Source organism: Leopardus geoffroyi, chromosome C1, assembly GCF_018350155.1.
Source record: "Leopardus geoffroyi isolate Oge1 chromosome C1, O.geoffroyi_Oge1_pat1.0, whole genome shotgun sequence".
NCBI classification, from domain to species: Eukaryota; Metazoa; Chordata; class Mammalia; order Carnivora; family Felidae; genus Leopardus; species Leopardus geoffroyi.
Genome location: NC_059328.1, coordinates 3757726 through 3779347, shown reverse-complemented (window position 1 = coordinate 3779347; position 21622 = coordinate 3757726). Strand labels below are relative to the sequence as shown.

The 21622-nt window shown below is 60.5% G+C and overlaps 1 protein-coding gene across 8 annotated transcripts in view; it reads left to right on the top strand.

The window, feature by feature from the left end:
* NPHP4 (nephrocystin 4) overlaps window positions 1–21622 on the top strand; it is a 110933-nt gene that overhangs the window by 81938 nt on the left and 7373 nt on the right. For 6 of the 8 annotated variants that reach the window (XM_045475427.1, XM_045475431.1, XM_045475432.1 and 3 more), the window contains 7 exons: window positions 2992–3152; window positions 7000–7177; window positions 13109–13234; window positions 15540–15751; window positions 19505–19731; window positions 19854–20025; window positions 20781–20864. In XM_045475427.1, the coding sequence (XP_045331383.1) occupies window positions 2992–3152; window positions 7000–7177; window positions 13109–13234; window positions 15540–15751; window positions 19505–19731; window positions 19854–20025; window positions 20781–20864 (1160 nt within the window). The remainder of the gene's footprint in view (window positions 1–2991; window positions 3153–6999; window positions 7178–13108; window positions 13235–15539; window positions 15752–19504; window positions 19732–19853; window positions 20026–20780; window positions 20865–21622) is intronic. The other 2 variants (XM_045475434.1, XM_045475433.1) reach the window with 1 other exon arrangement.

Here is a 21622-nt window from a genome sequence, read left to right as displayed (position 1 = left end):
CAGGCACAGGGACATTTCCTCACTTGCTTATTTCTATTTACCCGTCTTTCCAAAGACTCAGAAGTGTACCTCATGGTGGGTTTTGCTGTTTATTTGTTTTCAAACCAACGAAATCTTACCTTTATCTTTATTACTTTTTTTTTGGGGGGGGCGGGTGTTCTTTACTGTTGTTTTTCTAATTTGAGTTATTTAACTCATTTATTTTAATTCTGTCTTTATGGATGCAGAGTATTCAGGGCTATGAATTTTCCTTTGGTTGCTGCATTATGTTTTGGTGATTCAGATAAGTAGAATTTTCATTCTTTTCTAGAAAATCTATTTCAATTTTGTTTCCCCTTTGACATTGAAATATTTAAAAGTAAGTTGTAAATTTGTTTTGAAAAGTTGTTTCCAATTTCTGGTTTGTTGCATTGTGATCAGAGAATATTATTTGTAATATTTTTACCTTATGGAGTATAGTTAGGTTTTCTTCGTGGCCTAACACATAATTAACTTTTATTAACATCCCAAATACATTCGAAAGATGTATTCTGTTGTTGGGGAGCAGTGTTGTACGTATATGCACACGCTCCACCTCAGGGATTAGCTGGTCTGGTCTTTCATATCCTTATTTATTGTGGACTTGACCTGCCTTGAAAACAAAGTGATTAGTTGTTCTCTACTATTATTATGTTTTTATCTGTTTCTCATTGTGTCTCTAGACTTTTGCGTTGTCATTTGGTGCCTAGATATTCCTAGCTGCCGTATGTTCATTGGTGATTGTAGACTGTAGTCTTAGAACGTGCCTGTCATCTGTGGGAGTTGTGGATGCCTTCACGGAGCAGGGGTGCTTGTGAGTCAGGAAGGAGGGGCAGAGGCTGAGGACCGTCCAGCCAGAGGAAGAGCCTCCGCCAGACTTGGACACAGGGGTGTGGCTGGACTGAGGCTCAGGAAGGAGCCCGGGGGTGGGGGCGGGGGGCTGGGGCTCGGTGTTTGTGAGGGCGGAGAGGGAGGTAAGCTTGGGAGCCTGAGTGGACCCTGGGGAGGTGCCACTGCCCCTGGGGTCTGTCTGGGTTAAGTAGATGGCCAGCAGCGTCGCAGACTTCCGAGGGTGGTGGAGATGGCACAGGGCTCCCTTTGTGGATGCTGTGGCAGTGATGTGGGATGGACCACGGGGAGCGGAGGCCTCGGGGGAGGCCGCCGAGGAGCCGGTCGGAGGAGCCGGTCGGAGTGAAGGGACCCAAGCCTGCGAGGGGCGGGGGGCCTGGGCGGCTCGCGCATGAGAGCCCTGAGGCTGGGCCCAGAGCAGGAGGGGCCCCACAGCCCCACAGGCCTCCTCCAGGTGCTCAGCACACCATCGGCTCTGGGCTCCGTGTGTTGTCCTGGGACCGTGAGCTCCATCAGGCTGGGACCCGTTCGTCCTCTTCTCCCGTGTGACCCCCACGCGGTGTTTGGTGCGTGGTGGGGGGGCCCCAGTTATTATGTTGCATCAAGAAGACCGGGCAGCTGATAGGAGGTAGCGATGGGGAGGGGGAAGGAGCCAGCCTCGCAGGCTGGGAAGGAGCCTGGGAAGGAGCGTCGAGGGTCCAGCGGGGACATTGGCGAGCAAGTAGAACGCGGGTGGAGAGTCTGGGCCTGGGGGGCCCTGGGGTGGAGCACGGAGCCCCCAGGGCCAGGTGTCCGTGGGTGTCGTTTGGGAAGTTGGCCCACAGGGTTCAGATCCGTTCTGCCTCTTTGAGTCGGAAGCCGGACCGGCGTGGAAGCCGGTGCCCGAGCTGTTCCTTCTCCGCGGCGCAGGTGCACCGGGCAGGTGGAGCTGTGGCATCGGTGTCTTGAGCTGGGGCTGGGCTGGTCACAGGTCTTTGTTCCAGTGTCCACCATGCCTCTGAGGAGCCACCCATTATGGAGGGGTGTCCAGAGAGCACCGGATGTCTCAGCTGGCTGGTGGCACTGGGGCAGGGGTGGTGGGTGTCCTTGGCCTCCATTCAGCCTGTGACTCCGTCTGGTCACTGGAGATGTGATGCTCGGGACTGGCCTGCACGGTGTCACGGCCGGCCCTCCCTGAGCCTTTGTCCTGACTCCTAACTGCTCCCCCGCTCCAGGAGGTGCCCCTGTGACCTCCCTCGCTGTGGCCGGTGCCAGGCCGTTGGCAGCTGGTCCCGGCTCTGTATCCCTGGGGCCCGTGCGAGGCCCTCCGCCCCCAACCGCTCTCAGCCCCCAGTGCTGTGTCCTGTCCCGACCGGCTTCCCTCCTTCCACAGGGAGCACTGTCCTGGTCCTGAGAGCAGACGGGGCGTTACTGTGTGGGCCCCCCTGGGGTGGGGAGAGGACCCTGGAACCCGTTCCCCCTGCTGAGTAAACACATGGCCCTTCCTCCCGAGACTTAGTACTGGGCTCACCAGGGGCTCCGTGAGCGTGTTCCCCGGCGCTGCAGCTCACTGTCTCTGCCGACGTAGAACGGATGGCGTTGCCGCTTCGAGAGGCCGAAGGCCTGGGCTGCCGTCTGCTCCCTTGTCAGTAATAAGCCTGGCGGCCGGGACAGCCCCGAGGAGGCCCCGTGCTGGGGCGGAAGCTGGGCTTCGCGAGCCCCGTGTGCTCAGCTCGACCTCAGCATGAGCTCCCACGGCTGTCTGCCGGCCCGCCCTGACAGCAGACGCAGACTGCGATGCTCCTTAAACTCTGCACACGGAATCACGGCCTCCCCCGGCAGCCCCACCGGGACGCCTGTCCCCGTTCCGGAGGGACTGTTCCACGAGGGTTCGGTGAAAACCCTAAATCGTGTTTTGGGAGGAGTTCATTGTATGTATTGGGAAGAAATGCAGACTTCCGGACACGACTCTTTGTTTTGTAAATTTGGATATCTTATGACGTTTTTGATTAATGTGTTTATTAAACTGTAGTTACGACGGAAGCAGAAATTAGTGATCGTGACCAGAGCGGAAATCTCTTCAAAGTGTGAAGATGATAGATGGCTCTAATTACCTGTGGACTCATTTGGGGCCTCTTTGCACAGGCTCTCCTGGCTTTCAGCTCAAGTTCCTGGCGGAGCCTGGATTCCTGAGGCCCGGAGAGCAGAGTCGGTTCAGCCACTACCTGGCCGCGCAGGCCCTCCAGGTGGACGTCTGGGATGGAGACTCCCTGCTCCTCGTTGGATCTGCAGCCGTCCCGATGAAGGTGGCTGCGCTCTGCAGGCCGAGCCGGGCCCGGGTGGGGTGGCCCTTCTGGGAGGCTCCGCCCGCTCGGTGGTCATCATCCGGTGCGGGACCGGGGTCTGACTTCTTTGTTCACAAATCCTGTCCCGCCCCAAGGAGAAGGTTTTCACGGGGCCTCAGCTGTGCAACACCAGGTTCTATTTTCTCAGCCATCGGTCTGCTCCCCCCAAAACTGACCCCTGGTGAGGTCACCTCCCGCCCCCTCGATGTGAGGATGCACCTTCCCCGGGGGCAGCGGCCTGGCCTGCGGGAGTCCCCCCTTCAGCCCGGAGGTAGGAGCTGGGGCACCAAGTGGGGTGTGCCAAGATCACCTGGTGCCTGCTCTCGGTTACTCGAGTCGTGCTTTCCTCACTGTAATGGAACCTGAGCTTTAAGCTTTCCCTCCTCCTCGTATACTAAGACCTGTGTCCGTGGGTGAATTGAAGGCTCTTCCCCAGAGTTGCCCCCAGAGGGTCAGCGTAGTTGCACTGTGCTCCTGGGCCAGGGACTGAGGACACGACGTCCCAGCGGTGGCACGGAGGTGCGAGAGGACACGGCTCCACAGCTGCAGCCCCCCCGGCTCTGAGAGTCACCCACTAGCTGACCTCCTTCCAGATTCAGCCTCGGGGGCCCTCGGTTCCCCCCCCCCCACCCCCCGCTCTGAGCCCTGCCCCTGCAGCAGCCCAGTCACTCCTTGCTGCTGGGTGGCCCTCACTGCGACGAGCTCACGGCTGCCATCCCGTGGTGCCCCTGGCTATGCGTGTGGCTCCCCTGATGCCACGCTCCCCCTCCTCCTCCTAAGGGCTGACGGGGCTGCGTCCCCCCTCCACCCGCCTCGGTGTCCATCTCTGCCCCCAGGGGAACAGGGTCGCCCACAGCGCGCACTCACAGGTGTCAGCTCATGTTCTCGGTCCTCACTCAGTCCTCACTCCAGTCCCTTGGGCCTTCCTGGGTCATTGTCCGGTGCGGCCCCAAGGGATCATCGTGGCCACTGTGTGTTTCCCACACTGGCTGGTGATGTCCTGGAGGGTGGTCTTGGGACGGTTACCCCATCTCCAGCACAGTCGTGACCCACAGTAGGCATGGAGCTGTGTGGCTGTGAATGAGCAAACGGAGGGAGCAATGGGGGAAGGGGGGAGGAGGGATGAGGAATGAGGATGGGAGGAGGGATGAGGAAGTAGGGGGAGGAGGGAAGAGGGGTGAGGGGATGGATGGGGGAGGAAGGAAGTGGGAGGAGGGAAGAGGGGTGGGGGAATGGATGGAGGGAGGAGGGAGTGGAGGCAGGGAGGAGGGAATGGGAAGAGGGGAGGAGGAAGACGGAGTGAGGGAGGAGGGAAGAGGGGTGGGGGAATGAATGGAGGGAGGAGGGAGTGAAGGAGGGGAGGAAGGAATGGGAGGAGGGGAGGAGGAGGGAGTGAGGGAGGGGGGAAGGGGTGGGGGAATGGATGGAGTGGGGAGGGAGTGGAAGAAGGGAGAAGGGAATGGGAAGAGGGGAGTGGGTGGAGGGGAGGAGGAAGACGCAGTGAGGGAGGAGGGAAGGGGGTGAGGGAATGGATGGAGGGAGGAGGGAGTGGAGGAAAGGAGGAGGAAATGGGAGGAGGGGAGGAGGAAGACAGAGGGAGGAGGGAAGGGGGTGGTGGAATGGCTGGAGGGAGGAGGGAGTGGAGGAATGGGAGGAGGAGGAGGAGGAAGACGGAGTGAGGGGGAGGGAAGAAGGGTGGAGAATGGATGGAGAGAGGAGGCGTGAGGGAGTGGGGGGAAGAGGGAGAATGGAGTGGGGGGAGGACGGAGCAGGGGGTAGAGGGATAAGGGAAGGGAGGAGGGATGAGGAGTTGGGGGAGGAGGGAGGAAAGGAGGAGGCTTGAGGGAAGGAGGGAGTAGGGGAGGAGGGAGGAAGGAGCGGAGGGAGGAGGGATGAGGAATGGAGGGAGGAGGGAATGGTGAGAGGAGAGATGAATGCAGGGAAGAGGGAGGGGTGAGGGAATGGGGAAGGAGGAAGGAGGGAGTGGACGAATGTGGGGAGGAATACTCACGGCAGTACTGGGGCCTCGCTGGAGGGGCAGAGAGGAGCCCCTGTGGATTTGGGACCCACTGTGGCTCCTACCTCATCCCCAGCTGAGCCCTGTGTCCCTGGGTGCCGTCACCTGGAGAGGAAGTTATTTTCTCTTGTCCTCTAGGAATAGCCTCTTAAACAAATGCTGTTGTGGTTATTGACACTTACTTGGATAAATTCAGGTTAAATTTTACTTTTTAAAAATAAAGTCTTTAAAAGTTGTGAGACGGGAAATGTGGCCGAGAGGAGAGAATCCCCTGGATTCTGAGATGCTGAGCTGGTTAGGAGCCGGGCCTGCGGGAGGGGTGCTCTGCAAGGCGTGGGCGTGGCTGCCGTCACCTGCTGCTGGTGTCGGGCGGGGACTGTCCCTGCGAGCCAGCGACAGTGCAGGCAGCATCTTCAGTTCCTGAGAATACGACCGTGTAGTTAGGGTGATGGTGACAGTGGCTCCCGTGCTTCACTGACTGTGTCCCCAGCCCGGCCCTGAGCTCACGCTGCGTTATCCTCATGTCCGGCTGAGAAACCGAGGCCCCAGGTCACACCGACGAGAGCAGCGCCAGGCTTTTCGCGCAGTTCTGACTCGGAACTCGTGCTCCTTGCCCTTAGGCTCGGCTGTCCACAGATGAGAACTTGCCAGAAGCGTGCTTCTGAGTCAGGTGTGCGTGTGCGAAAGCCTCGGCCTGCAGAGCCAGCCGGGCGTGCCGCCCGGGAGCCTGGTGGGGCCGCTCCTCCTGGATGAGGACGAGGGCGCCTGCTGGTGCCATACACCCACCTTTAAGGGTGTTAGCTTAAAGACTGTCTTTCCAATCTCACAGTGAGAAGTGATAGCTCTTGTTTTTTGTTTTGTTTTGTTTTGGGTTTTTGGCACTTCTGCTTCCCGGTGTGGCAGGGTGTGGTTCCTGCAACGGAGATCGGTTGGCCGTTCTCCAGGGGGGTCCTGGCTGTGAACGTGTGTGTGGTTACGTGGGGCTCTGTGGACCCGCGCTGCTAAACAGGCAGGGTCTGAAGCACCTGGAAGCCGCCAGACCCACTAAGGAGGGGTCATTTTGGACACCTCTGCTCCCAGAGCCGGTCACGCCTGGTGCCGTAGACGCAGAAGAATTCCAAAAGCCGGGACCTTCGTCTGGTCCCACGCGCCTGTTTGTGTGTGAGAAGCACTACTTGAGAGGGCAGGTGACTTTACCACGGCCTCCGAGGCCCAGCTGGGCCTGGGGGTGGCTGTGGTCCCACCATCCCCCTGAGGGCCTCACTGGTGCTTGGGCTCAGGCAGAGCACCGAGGGGTGAGCTGGCTTGGCAGAGGGAACCGGGTCAGGAAGGTCCTGGTGCCGGGTCTCACCAGCCCGGTCCTGGTGTGGACCCTCACAGTCGGGCCTCAGCCACCCCGTGACCCTGCTCCCACCCGCCACCCGTCTTCCAGCCACGCTGAAGTGCGATGTTCCCAGCCCCGGCTGTGTGTGGGGGTCTGGACTCTGCGTTCTGGGCCTGCTGTGCCTCCGGCCTTCCCTGCCTGGTTTACACCTCCTTCCTGAAGCTCTCGCCGGGGACGGGGTCCGCTCTGTGTCCCCAGCCTTGTTCCCTTGCTCATTTTCCATCATTCTTCCCACAGAAGGGGGGGCTCCAGGAGGGTGGCTGCCCGGCCTGTTTGTGAATCCGTGGCGTTTACTTGGTGAATCGGGTGCACTTTATTAAAGAATTTGCGGGAAAACCCGAGAGGACTTAGGTTTTCAGCAGGTGAGCTCTGCCTTGGCCGCCCTCTGACTGCCGCTTTCTCTGCAGCATCTCCTTCGCCAGGGGCGGCCGGCCGTGCAGGTCTCGCATGAGCTCGAGGTCGTGGCGACCGAATATGAACAGGACGTGGTGGTGAGTGGGGACGTGACCAGGCTTGGCAGCATCCAGCCCATCGGCGTCTACGCGGTGGTGAAGGGCTGGCTACACCTGACCCTGGCCAACATAGGTAAGAGGCCCCGTAGCTTTGCCTGGCCTTGTGCCGTCTCCCGGGTGGACGCTTATTTTCCCAGCTGGCGCATGAGCTCCCTCGTGGCTGTATCGTGGGCATCACGTAATCAGCAGGAATTCAGAAAATCTCTCACGTCTGACCACTGAGTCTGCCCTCAACCCCTGGGCATTTGTCCTTGACTACTCACTGAGCATCTGACCATGAGCCTCTGTCCTTGACTGTGCGTATCTGTCCTTGACCACTGAGCACCTGTCCTTGACCATGAGCATCTGTCCTTGACGACTGACCATCTATCCTTGACCACTGGACATCTGTCCCTGACCATGAGCATCTGTCCTTGACCACTGGGCATCTACCCTTGACCATGATCATCTGTTCTTGACCAACGGACTTCTGTCCTTGACCACTGGGCACCTGTCCCTGACCACTGGACACCTGACCCTGACCACTGGGAATATGTCCTTGATTACTGGGCATCTGTCCTTGACCCCTGAGCCTGTCCTCGACCACTAGGTCTGCTCTTGACCCCCGAGCCTGTCCTGGCACCAGTTGTTTGGTGTTCCTGATTTCTTTTTTTTTTAAACCTATTTTTTTAAACGTTTATTTATTTTTAAGAGAGAGCACGTGCGCGCATATGTGAGCAGGGGAGGGGCAGAGAGAGGGGGACAGAGGTTCCAGAGTGGGCTCTGTGCTGACAGCAGAGAGCCCGACACGGGGCTCAGACTCCTGAGCCGTGAGATCATGACCTGAGCTGGAGTCAGACGCTCAACCGACTGAGCCCCCCAGGCGCCCCTGGTGTTCCCGATTTCTGATCATCTCAGCCTTGCCCACGTTTTGTTTCTTGGTGCTGTCTATGGGGCATCCCTGTCCCAGAGATGAAATGCCTGGTTTCAGGAGGGATTTTCATCTAGAGCATCAGCCCGTAGAATTACCTCATCACAGGAGAGGCAAGAAGTGTTCCTCGACCTCCATGCAGCTTGGGGATGAAGGAACAGAGAAACACACTTCTTTAGCGCCTAGCGCTCCGACCTTCTTCTGACGGTGTCCCGAGGGTTGCTCCCCAGAGACCCTGAGCGCAGCCCGGATGCTCCTCCGTCCTCGTGTGGGTAGCATAGGGCGCTGGGCTGTGCTGGGCGGGGCTACGGTGGTCCCGCCTGGACGTTCTGGAGGCTCCACCGAGGCCCTGATGGACAGGACGTTGGGCCGGGCACGCCTACCTGTGCCCCCCGCAGGGAAGAGGGCCGGAGTGAGGCCTGTGGGGCCAGAGGGCAAGCCCACGCAGTCTCCCTTGAGGGGCCTGTGGAAGGATTGGGGTTTTTTGGGGTGAAATGGCAAGCAGGATGGAAGCAAGCCATTTGAGGTTTCTGGAGCCGTGTCTATCTAGATGAGACTCAAACCTCTCTCGTTTTATTGGGGAATTTTCCATTCCTCAAAGCCCAGCCCGACTTTAAAGCCTGGAGCCCCATGGGCCCCATCCGGCCGTGCGGGCGGTGCAGAGGCGGGCGGGCTGGGGCGGCCGCAGCAGGAGGAGGGCACAGCTCATTAAGTCAGGTTGGAGGTTTCTGCCTGCTTGTTTACAAATGTAGGATCCGAGGCAGCCTTGAAAACAGACAATATGGAAACAGCAAAACTCAATTAGGTTCTGGAGAAATAAATGAGCCTCATGTGAGAAGCAGACATCATTCAGAAGCTCACACGAGCGAGGGAGCTGCGAGAGGCACTCTGTTTCTGAGATTGCGTTGGTTATTTTTATATTTATTCACCAGCCCACAAATGTGCAGTGACTCCGGGTTTTAAATCTTATCTTCTGAAGAAAGATTAGCTCCATTATATGTTATCTTAAATTGTCATTTCCATACTTTGCCTGCAAGAGAGCGATAGCGCCTGAGGGGAGAGAGCTGGAGACGCTGCCGAGAGGCCGGGGCGAGGACGCAGAGGGGGGCTGACAAAGGACAGATGCCGAGCAGCACACTTGTGTCCGTGCGGCCGCGCTGTGGTTGCCTGTGTAAATTTTGCATTTTTCGGATAAAACAAAGAAATGTCGTAGCTTTTGTTTCTTTATAAAACCGATTGTTCTGCGCCCAGCTGCAGGCACAGGCCTGCAGATTGGATGAGGGCCGTGTGAGCCTCCGGGGGACGGGAGCGGGGTCATGGCCGGTGTCACAGTGCCCACTTGGCCTCTCCTGGATGGTGCTCCGTGGCTCTGCATTCCCAGTGCGTGGGGTGAAGCGCGAGGCCACGGGACGAGGGGCCCGTTCCGCGCCCAGGCCTCCCGTGAACCTTCCCGTGGTGGGGGTGGTGCTCCTGCCGGTGGCCTCTCGGCTCCGACGGGCTCCGTGATGGTCTCTGTGGCCTCGTTTGCCATGTCTCTCGGTGATCGTGGGTCACGTAGGGATCGCGAGAGCCATGCTGTCCCGTCCCAGCGGTCCTGGCTGTGCGGTGTGGCTGTGGCTCATCGGGAAGCTCAGTTATCACTTGTGTCTGCAGCCCTTCCTGGGGGCACCCCGGGAGAGTGAGGGGCTGCCCCGATCCCCGGCCCCGTGGGCGGATCCCCGGGTTGTCAGGGCCGAAGGAGGACCAGGTGGTGTGCGCTTTGACAGAGAGCCTGGACTTGGGGCCGGACAGCGGTGACATGCTCTGCGGCTGCCGCGTCGGGAGCCCTGCCCGCCTGGAGGCCGTTTCTGCCCCCACAGCAAACATGTGGGTCCGCAGCTTAACCCAGTCTCCCTGAAGGGAAAGAAAACCCGCAGCAGTTTGAGATCGCGGACCGTGCCCGGAGGAGGCCTGTGTCTTCGCTGTGTCCGGGCCTTGAGGAAGCACGTGTACGTTCAGCTTATCCGGTTTATTGTCCCGCTTCCGAATGAATCACCGATGTGAGCACAGATACCGTCAGAGTAAATGGTGGAGCTCAGGGAAGGCCCTTGTCCGTCTGGAGGTGATCACGTGGTCCTGCTGGTCCCGCCCGCACGCTCTGGTGACCGTTGTCGCTCCTCCTGAGAGGCGGGGCTCCAAGGACGCTGGCCTCCCCCGCGAGCTGTCTGCACCAGACGCCGCCCTGCGTGTGCTCCCCGGGTTTCCGTGCGTCCGTCCCAGTGGAGCTGTCACCAGTCTGCGCGTTTCAGCAAGACTGCGGGTGAAGGCCGCCTGGCCTGTGCTTCAGGGAGGGTCACAGACGGTTCCCAGCTTCCCTCAGGAGTGGCGTGAATCCGCTGGCAGGTGACTGATGAAGCGGGTCCTCGGGGTGGGGTGGGGAGCTTGTGAGACCCTCTGGCCCCACGCCGCCCTCCTCACCAGGAAGAAACCGCGCTGAGAGCCAGGAGCCCCAGCTGGCGGCAGGAACTGGGCACAAGGAGGGTGGTGCCAGGGCGTTGAGTGTCAGACTTGGGGCTTGTGCTCCTGGGAGCAGGAGCTTGGCCCTGCTTGACCAGGCTGTGTGTCCCTGCCCATCTGTCCCCCTAGGGGCCCCGGGGCTTCTTGGGGACACTGCTGGTTCTGCCTTGTGGGGGTGTTCGACCAGCAGCGTCCATGGTGACCTGGCCTGGTGGTGAGAGATTCACGAACAGGTGGAGATCAAGCGGGGGGCCCGTCTTGCCTCGACTTCTGTTCCTCTTGGACTCGAGGGGACAAAGCAGCCCTGAGGCGTCAGCAGCCGATCCCAGCAAAGGGATGTTGACACCAGGTTCCGTTTTTGGGGACAAGCATCACGAGCCTGTGACACTGGGGTAAACGGACCCCCGGGAGATGAGAGGAGTGTGTTTGGCAGGAGACTCACAGCTTCTGTCACAGAGGGTGGGCGGCGGGTGGACCCCTGTGGGCAAGTTCTCAGCTTCCCAGCAGAGCAGAGACGGAGAACATTCGGAGCTCCAGAAGCGCGTTCTCAGGACACAGGGCCGGCACAGGTGGGATTGTCACCTTAGCGGCCGCCTTAGTGGCCGGACGAGTGAGGGGCCTGCTGCAGAGGAGGCAGTCCTGCCGTCCGGCGTGTCACGGTGACTTGGCGTGCACCCGGCAGGCGGCGCCTGGGCTCCGGGACTGCTCTCTGCCTGCTGTGGGCAGGTGGCTTGACCCTTCGCTCCCCAGGCCTGAAGTGAGGTGCTGTGTCAGAGGAGGCTCCGCCCCTGCCCCAGGCGGTGGTCTCCCTGACGGGGCATGGGAGGCTGCGGACGCGTCACTCACGCCTGCCGGGGCTGCTTGTGGAGCTGTGAGCACCTGTGGGCAGTAGGGCGGGTGACCAGGAGCGGCTCCTGTCGCAGGAAGGCTGGGGGGAAGGCCAGTCTGGTTTGGGATGCTCAGAAGGCGCTCAAGATGACCGAGGAATTTGCAAACGAGAAGGACGAAAGTCCCCAGAGGGGAGGACCCTGCTTACCGTTTATCGCCGGCCTCTCAACCACCCCGAGTGAGTCACTCCTTGATTTGGCCAGAGCAGGTGATCTGTCATTTTTGAATCGAGCGTTTTCCCCCACGCCCAGGTTAGAGCCTTTGTCCTCGCTGGCCTCCTGAGAGTGGTCTGCTGTCACACCCACATCTTTGGGGTCCCCGGCTGTGCCTGCAGGGTCCAGCTGCTAATCCCCAGGGTCTGCAGGGGCGGCTGCAGCGGTGGCCCCATTGGTGGCCGGCGGAGACCATGTGACCTGCCTTGAAGGACAGGCGTTTCCTCCCCAGCCTCAGCTCAGAACCCGTCGAGAGGGAGACCCTCTGTCAGGCAGCTGGAGATGAAAATGTCACTTTTGTCACCACTGCTGAGGACCTGTGCACACCGTGGTCACGGGCGTGCTCGTGTGCCCGGCGCCGGGCTCGCCCTTGAGAGCGGCCGCCTCTGGCAGAACAGAGGCAGAGGAGGGCAGAGTGCAGCCGGGAAGCCACTCTGTCCTGTCCTCCCCTGGGCAGAGTGGAGGCGGGGAGGGGGTACTCCCAGAGAGATCGCAGGACGCCCCACACCTGCAGGTGTTCCGCCCCGGCCAGTGGGATTCAGGGAAGCCAGCCGCATGAGTGTTTCGTTGGAAATCTGACGTCATCAGCTGTGCTCTGCCTCCTTGCGGTGGGAGTCGTGTCCGGGCACCAAGGCTCCGTCCTCCCTCCCGGGAGAGGTGTTTCTGCAGGCAAACACTCCTTGTCCCTGGGCCTCACAGACATCGGCCAATTAGCAGCCTGGGCAGCTGTGCGGTGCCCTATGCCTCTGGGCTCGTGCCCCATCCCTCTGAAACTCATGTTTCTGTCTGAGGCTTCTTTATGGGAACAGCTCCAGAAGATTCTAGCTTGTGGAGGCTCTTTTACCTTCAGCGTGTTGTCAGAGTTTTGCGGACGTGCACAGAGGCCTTCCTTGAGCAGGGTGACATCGGAAAGGCTGGCGCCGGGGTGTGACAGCCGTCCCACATCCCGGGGCTGCTGGGGAGATCACGACCTGAGTCTGAGCAGGTGCCCCGAGTACCTGCAGCTTGAGCTCGCTGTGGGGAAGCGGACGCGTCTCGACCACCAAGCAGATTCGGGACCCAGCGTGCCATTTTGGGGTGTTAGCAGGCTGCGGGTGCAGACAGGCCCTTTGCAAACCAGAACTTCCTGCAGGGAATATTGATGTGTCTCATCAGACTCCTTTTCAGTGTTAACACCTTATGCTGGGGTGTTTTTTGTTTTGTTTTTTTTTTTTTTTTTTTTATGAAATTTATTGTCATATTGGCTTCCATACAGCACCCGGTGTTCATCCCAGCAGGTGTCCTCCTCAATGCCCATCACCCACTTTCCCCTCTCCCCCACCCCCCATCTACCCTTAGTGTGTTCTCAGTCCTCAAGAGTCTCTTATGGTTTGGCTCCCTCCCTCTCTTTTTTTTCCCCCTTCCCCTCCCCCATGGTCTTCTGTTAAGTTTCTCAGGATCCACATAGGAGTGAAAACATATGGTATCTGTCTTTCTCTGTATGACTTACTTCATTTAGGTCACGTGTGTGAGCAGAGAGTAAGGGATTCCAGCACGTTGCCACCCTCCAGGTCACGGGTCATCTCGAATGACAGAACCGGCCACTTCGAGGGAGGCAGCCTGCTCAGGCGCGGGGCGCCGAGACGTGAGTGGGGAGTGGGCGGGGGCGGCTGGGTCACTTGCACGTGAGATTGGTGTGGGGGTGGGGTGGAGTGAGGGCTGTGTGTGTGCGTGCATGCGCGCAGGTGCACATGTGGGCCTGGGTGGGGCTTTGCCGTCCCTCTGGATCTGGGGCAGCGCCGTGGCCGTCGTGTCCAGCTCAGTGCCTGCCTGAGTGGCCGGCAGGCCGCCCCAGCACCCAGCACGCTGGGGACCGCGCTCTGTGGAGGCTGTCTGCGCTGTTCTGTAGACAGATTCCAATCCTGCGAGTAGCATGTGTTTTTGGATAGCTGCCCATCTGCAGGGGAAGAGGAAACGAAGAAAAGGTCAGGATGCACGGAGACTGAGTTTTAAAAAGCAAATTTGAAAACCCCACATCGGGGAGAGGAATAAAGCATTACGGAGCCTGGGAGTAAGGCTGCACTTGCTGAGAATGTTGTTCGTAGCAGGGAGCATCCAGGGTTTTCCATCCCCTTAGATAACCTGCAGACCTGGAAGCAAAGTAGGTGTCAGTGGGACGAAAAGCGGGGTGTGCCCTCTGGGCAGTGTCCCCATGTGTTGTAGGCTACCGGGTGTGGATCCACACCTGCCCTGCGCTTCCCGTGTGGACGGTCCTCTGATGCTGTTGGCCTTGAACCCGTGCCCCAGGATGAAGCCCCCGCTCCTCGAGGCCTCTGGGACCCCACGAGCTCCCTGAAACTCCAGCCAAGACTTCGTGGGTGTTCGTACGCTCTCCTGGGAGACGGGCCCCCGGGCTCCAGCTGCTCAGAGGGGTCTGAGAGCTGTGATCCAGTCAGGCTGAGAGGCGTTCCAGGCTTCCTGGTTGTAGTGGTGAGGAAACCGAGGCAGAGGAGGTCTTGTGATGTGGCCCGTTGAGTGGGTAAGGGTGGTGAACTTGGGTGGGGATCCAGACTTCCCACTTAGGGGCTGGTATTTCTCCATCCCTGGCCGGTCCAAGAACAGGCTAGGAGTATTTGTGAAAGGCACGGCCTCGGGACCCAGCAGGTCAGGGGCTCTGCCAGACAGCGCAGGCAGCTGTGACCGGTGAGGGTTTGTTGAGCGAATTGAGAGTCTCTGGAGTCATTGGTTCCCGACCTGGGGCCTGTTTGATCAAAGCCAGAGGACGGGGCGCTTCATCGGACAGCCTGTCTTCGTCCACTGGGCAAGGCTCGGGCAGTGGGACGTTGTGCAGAGTTTGAGGAAGTGCTTCTAGGCTCTCTGCAGTGCTGGAATCCCATTTCTGGTTTCTTCGGGACTGGGTGACGCAGTCTGACACGTGAGCCCGTGGATTAACCCCCAGCCTTGCTTGTCTCTTGCCCGTTTCCTCCCCTTGGGACTGTGGGCCTCAGGCCGCTCCAACCCTGCCCGGGTGGGGTCGCCCCCCGCACATGCCTATACCACAGATGTGAGAAACATTGTTTTGGGGTGGACATTTTACTAGTCTAAACCAACTCAGGGCGTCTGAAAAGCAGCTAAACACCTTTAAAATAGACACTCACTTCCCGTGGGGTCTGCTGGTCCCAGGAGTCAGGGAGGGCCCAGTCCTAAGCTGGGTGCTCCTTCTCATCTGCCCACCTGCGCCAGCTGAGTGGTGGTCCGGGAACCTCGTGTGTCAGCTTATGACCTGGTGTGAGCCACGTGTGGCTTTGTCACCTGAGGGAGTGCAGCGCCCTCAGGCTCCTGCTGGTGCCTGGCCTATTTCAGCTTCCATTTGTCTGCGAACATGGCTTTCGTGTACATCTGTGGTTTGAGCAGAGGCCCCCAAAGGAGTCGGTGCCCTGGGGGCCCGGCTGTCTAGAGGCAGCCAGGTGCAGAGTCAAGGGCATGAGCTCTAGAGCCAGGTCTGGTCTGAGCCCCACCCACTCCTGAGCCGCCTGGGGCTTCAGTCCAAGTGGGCAACTCCTCAGATCCCCTGGTTCCTGATGGGAGCACACAGGTGGATCTGAGGAGCTGAGAGCACAGAGTGGCGGATGTCCTGGGTGGGGGTGTCGGCAGCCCCTGAGAATCCAGGGAGCATCATCTTCTAGAACACTGATCTTTTTCTCCTCTGGAAAATCATCTAATAGTATATTAATTTGTCGGTAAGGACCAAGATCAGTTCCTTCACTTGAAAGGCTAGTAAGGGGAGGGAGGCAGGGAGGGGCACTGTGGAGACCAGGTTATAGGATTACCACCTTCATCCGTATCGCTGGGCTCCCCCCTGGGTGAGGTGGCTGGAGGCCCATTGCTGGGTCTGCCTAAAGAACGTAAACTCTACACTTTAACTTCTTGCTCCCTCTTGAACGTTCCAGCAGTAAAAAACGTGGTCCAAGCACAGAAGCTGGCTGATGTGGACTGTGAGTTGGCTGCCATGCTGTTTGTGCCCACACAGCACAGGAGCAAAGGGCCCCAGGGCACCGGCCGCGAGGGGGACGCCGTCCGCAGGCGCAAGCTGGAGCGGATGAGGTCCGTGCGCCTTCAGGAGTCCCGAGGAGAGCTCAGCTGCTGGGGGGCCAGCATGTTGGTGAGGGCTTCGTCCGTCCCCCGCTGCCCCCGGGGTGTCCCCGTGCAGGGTAGGGGGTGGGGGGCAAAGTCATCGTGAGCGAAAGCCGCCTTGTCCTTTGTCCCCTCTTCCCCCGCGTGGTTCTCTCTCTCCCTCCCAAATCCTCCTTGTAGAATGTAGGGGAGATGCCCCTCTCAGCCATCAAGGGAGGTTTTCAAGCCAGAATTACCTGGAGAGCTTTGACAGAAGCTGATTCCTGGGCGGCTCGCCTGCAAATCCTGTGTCCAGTCGGGCCGGGGGTCCTGGGAACCGGGGCTCTTCGGAAGCTCCGCGGGGGATCCTGAGGGTCCCCCAGGTTTGGGGTCAGAGCTGCGAACGGTTTCCGTGTCTTGGGCTGTCAGTGCAAATCAACTGGTCATCCCGACCAGAAAGCTTCCCATTTTGGGCTAAAAGTCTCAAGAAGAGCCTGGTGTAAAATCGTGCGGCACCACAATGACAGGAGGGTGGTTGTACCTGAAGGGTTTCTGGAGTCAAGAAGCCGCAGGGACCTCGAGAGAGATGTTTGAGGGTCACCGTCTACATCAAGGCAGGCAGGTGTCTGGAGAGACGTGTCTTCTCCAGGGGCAAAGCCTGCTCGGCCCTTGGTGCTCCCAGAAGCTGGGGAAGAGGGCTCCCTGCCCTCAGGCGGGGGCTGGAGGGAGAGAGCAAACAGCTCAGCAAGCAAGATGTAGAGTGTGGTGGGAGAGGAGAGGCCCGGAGTGAGCTGGCGCGGCTGGGGTCTGGATGGGCCTCCTCCCCTACGGCAGCTGCTGAGGGGCCTGGTGGCTCCGAGGCCCCTTGGCTCTGTCGGTAGCCACCTGGGCTCTCCAGCAGCCCTGCCCCGGAGGGCGGTGGGCCTGGCGCACTGCACGTGCCCAGTGAGGCAGCTGCCAGAGTCGGCGCTGGTGTCGTTGTTCTTCTTGTATCGGGGGCGGGGGAAGCGTCTCCTCCTATTTGACACGTTCTGGTAGAGATTCAGCAGCTCGGAGCCCTCATTCTGAATACAGCAGTGAATTTGGAAGTAATTGGATTTCTAAGTATGAGGAGACGTTACACCAAATTCTCATGATCTTGAGAGTGACTTGGCTTGTCGGGTACGCGGCACTTTCCCTCGCATCTAGAACCGTCTCCGGGAGAGAGGGTGGGAGCTCAGGGCATCCACCGTCCTCTGGGCGAGGAGCGCTGGAAGTGGAGAGGCTGTCACGGCAGAGGCGCTGAGCCCCTGGCCTGGTCCTTGGCGCCTGACGGGTTCATGCCGCCTGGTGGTCTTGGGCCCCGGAGGCTGCACCTCGGGAGGCGGAGAACAGCGCTGGGTGTGGTGTTCTTCCCCGGCAGTCGTGACAGACTCGAGGGATGCTGATGGCCTGGGGGCTTCTTGGGCCAGTGGGAGAGCGTGGAGAGAGGCCAGATGCCCGTGTTCGCGTCCTGGCTGTTGCTTGGGACAGTCACTGCCTCCACCTGCGGGTGGCCCCCCCTTCATCTGTGCCCGGTGCCCGGGGCAGTGGCCGGCCCTGCCTTCTGGTGTCGGTCAGCCTCGGCTGCTGTGTGCTGTGTGCGAGTCCCAGGCTGCGGGAAGACCTCGGTCTGGGAGCCTTCTCCACAAATGCCCCTTCTCCGCCCCCTGAGCCTGGGGAGGAGGGCTGGCAGGCTGTCTCCTTGTGTGTGTGTGTGTGTTGGGGGGGGGGTCCTCTGAGGCGGCAGTGACAAAGCCCAGCGCACGCAGGTCTGTGCAGCAGTGGGGTCCCCAGGGCCCCCCGCCTGGGCTCCAGCCCGGCTGTGCCATGTTTGAGCAGGTGCCCAGCACTCTGAGCCTGGTGTTGCCAGGCGGTCCTAGGTTGCTGCCGTCGGGCCCCTGGGACCCGCCCCTGCCTCTTCCCGCTCCTGCAGCCCCCGGATCGTCCCTCACGGTAGCCGTCTGGCAGCACTACCCCCATTTCACGTGGCCATCCTGTGCCAAGTGCCACGGAGGAGAGCTGCCCAACCAGAGCAGGGTAACGCGCTCGCCCTTGACCTGGTCACTGGGACATGCAGGGAGGGGCTCTGCTGCCTGTTGGGACCCGAGAGATCCGGTAAGTGTCCTCACCCTTTGCCTGCCTGGATCTTGAATTGAGAAGTCAGGAGTGTGGCAGAGGGAGACCAAAGTGTCACCTCTGGCACTGATGACTCTAGTGACCGTAAAGCGGATCCTGGAGACTTGGCACGGTGCTCGAACCGCGGAGTATGGAGCTGAGGCCAGACCCGAGCCGCCCGGGCAAGGCCATAGGGCGGCACCTTCTCCCCGCCACCCCGCACCGCGGGCGAGGACCAGAGTGAGCACCTGATGCTGTGTCCAGGCAGGCGGGTCCCAAGAGGAAGAGGCAAGGGAGGGCAGGGCTGTGGCTGCCTGGCTCCTACTCCAGAACTTTCTATCAGAGAAGTCGCCCGTGTCAGTGGGGTGGAGGGAGGCCCGGGCCGCCTGGTAATAGCCGCCTCTGTGGTACGGATGGAAGGGCGCGGGACCGGCGAGGAGTCCTCACAACCCGCAGGGTCAGGCCGACTCCGCCTGTGGCCTTTCACCGTGTGGTCTGTGCTAAACCAGGCAGTGATGTCGTGGTGCCCTGCCCCGGCCCCTCCCCTCGAGCCTGCCGTGTGTCATCCACTGGGGGGCAGTTCACATTTTGTCCCCACAACTTGGGAGTGGGTCAGGAGAGTGCACTGCCTCAATTTGGTTGGAAAGCCGCTCTGCGTTCTGTTTCTCGGCCTAAATTTTGTCTGGCCGTGCTGCCCCGTACTCTGTGAAGAAGCACTAATCGTCGGCGTCCGTGTAGGGAAGCCTCCAGTGTGGACACAACCCCCCTCCTGTTTCTAGATCCACAGGGAGAAACGGAAGGCTCCCCTTGCCAGGGGCGGGGGGCAAAGGATCTTGGAAAGTCAATATCCAAATAATTTACACCAAATTTTGTCCTTACCTCTTGAGGCGAAGTCCACAGGCATCCAAGCGGCCCTGCCCTCTGATGCCTGGGCCCCCTCTGGTGTTCAGAGGTTCTCAGCACGGGGCCTCCCCAGTGTGGGGGTCCCCTTCTAGGTCTTAGATCTTGTGGGGCAGCCTCCACGGGCCTCACTCCTTAGTAAGTCACACAAAAGATGCAGGCCGGCCTCTGGCCTCTAGAACACCCCATTTTGGCCAAGCCCAAGGAGTCAGGGCATCGAGGGAGGAGGTGGATGAAGGACCCGTGGCTGAGCCCCACTGAGGCAGCGTGCCCACTGTCTGGACTCTGGCCCAGCTCAGGTCATTCGGGCCCCTGCTCGCAGAGTAGGCTCCTGCTGCCACGCTGGAGACCTGCGCAGCCAGCCTGTCCCGTCTTCGTTCTGAGGCCGTTCTTTCCTCTTTTGTTGACAACCTCTGCTTCTGCTCAACTCCCCACTACACCCAGACGCCAGCCTCGAGGCCCTGGGGAGAGTTGGCCTCACGGGCGGTTGTGGTCTCTTGGGAACACGCAGGGCAGACCCTGCCTCCCCGGGGGTTGACCTCGACAGGGCACCGAAGAGCGTGGAGTGCTGCGTAGACCCGTTGTTCTCTGTCCTCTGGAGCTGGGGCGGGCCAGGCCCATCCAACCCAGGTGGCTGAGGAGGGGGGTGGTGGTGATTCCAGAAGAAATTTGGTATTTGGGGCGGGGGGGGGAGGTGGCCACATAGCCCTTGAGAGGGAGAGTGAGGCCAGGACTGTGGCCCGGTTGGGCACCCGTGTCCCCGCAGGCTCAGCAGAGCGTCCGCGCACAGCACGCACGCGACCTGCAGGTCATTGCCGCCTATCGGGAGCGCACGAAGGCGGAGAGCATCACCAGCGCGCTGAGCCTGGCCATCACCACGAAGCACACCGTGCACGTCACGCTGGGCACCGCCGAGTTCTTCGAGTTCGCCCTTCGGAACCCCCACAACACGCAGCACACGGTGACCATCGAGGTGGACAGCCCTGAGCTGAGGTGCGTGTGAGCGGCGGCCCCGACGGGGTCCTCCGTCCCCGGTGCCATCTCTGAGCGGGCGGGCAGGGGACTCGCCAGGAAGCACGTTTCTGCCTCAGCAGCGCGTCTCCCCCACCTTCTAGCATCATCTCGGACAGTCGGGAGTGGAGGTTCTTCAAAGACGCGGCCAAGCTGCACACGCCGGTGGAAGAGGACATGTTCCGTCTGCGGGGCGGCCTCGCCCCACAGCTCTTCCTGCGCCCCCGGGAGACCGCCCACGTCCCCTTCAGATACCAGACCTTCTCCGTGGGGCAGGTGGGCCGGCCGGGCTGGGCAGGCATGCGGGGGCCCGTTTCTGCCTGTCCCTCCGTGCTGCAGGCCGATGAGCCTTCGGGTGTCACCCGCTCCACCGGCCCCTGCGCGTGCGTGTCCACGGCGGGCCTCGGGAAGGGCCGGCCCGTCCCCTCTGAATGCTCTTATCTGCGTGGGCACAGAACCGCCCCCTTCCCTCAGAAGAGCGAACGGGTTGAAAGTTCCCAGCACTTTGTGTCCTCTAGTTAATGCTGTTTGCCCACGTCTTCTGCGGCGTGTACGCTGCTGTGGGAAATGCGGGCGTGGGGGTTTCCAGTGAGGGACGTGAGTGCTACGTGTCCGTGTGATGGGGGGGGGCGCGAGGCGCGCGGTTCGTCCGTTTTACTGACTTCTGAGGTCAGTTCTGTAGGACAGGGCTCCTCACTTAAAGGGGCCCGAGGGACTCTCGGAGGCGCACAGATCCCGGCGCAGGCTCTTCGGGTGCACTTTTGGGATAAGAGGTCGTAGGGACAGTGTAGATCAGGCCTTTGGCTTCAGGCAGAGCGGGGTCGCGTGTCTGGTGGCCTGCACGGCTCATGGCAGCTCCTGCTTCCTCTTTGGGGTAGCGAGGCTGGTTCGTGACAGCGGCCGCCTGGATGGTTATCGTGAGAGCAAAGGACACTGTGCACAGGGGCCCCAAGGGGACAGCTGTTTCTACGGTGCCTGTCAGCCTCCGACTCCCATCCCGTGACTCACTGGCGCCAATTGGTGTCTCACAGGCCCCTGCTGAGCCGAGCTCTGACAAGGGCACGGACCCCGGATCGCCCCAGAAGCGCAGTGCAGCGCCGACCAAGCACGCCAAGGTAAGGGGGCGGGAGGCCTCTGGTCCCCGACATTCGCAGGGTCTTGCGGTGAGAGCCAGGTGTGCTCTGAGCTGACCCGGGAGGTGTTCACGATTTCTGTTGTTACTCGGCCGCTGGGTCCCGGCCTCGGCCCTTCCCTGCCCCTGCTGCCAGGGAGGGTGGTGGCGGGGCAGGGCCCCCAGAGGTGGACTTTCGTGTCCTGACGGGGCGGTGGCAGCTTCAGCCGATACCGGCACAGCCTCCGGGTGGGCGTCTGGGGTGGAAGCGTCTCCCTGGCCACTTGGCACCTTGCAGCTCTTGGTTTGTGTGTGCCACCCCACGGCCCTGCAAGTGCAGCTGTCCCAGCATGCGGCCACCACACACGGGGGTCAGACGGGCCCCGTGACCCTCGTCCGCGGCGTTCCCGCGCCCCCTAGAGTCAGTGCAGGGGGTGGGGGAGGGCTACTTCTGGGGATCCTCTTGCCGCCTCTGAGGGAAGCGTGTTTGCACACACAGCTGCCTGCCTTCAGAATGTTCTCAGTGAGAGCTTGGGACGCTTGTTGTTAGGAGTTTCTGAAGCTTTTCTGGGGGAGACAAATGCCCATTTGGAGTAGTTTGAAAGTAAAAACAGAAGCGACAAGGTTTTGCCCCATCGCTGCCGAGGACAGAGGATTCCAGTGAGTCCCGGATGAGGAGCCAGCTCCCAATGGCAGGCCTGTGTCCCCGTCTCACCGTGGTGGCAGCTGGTGCCCACGGCCCCATCACCAGTGCAAATGGCT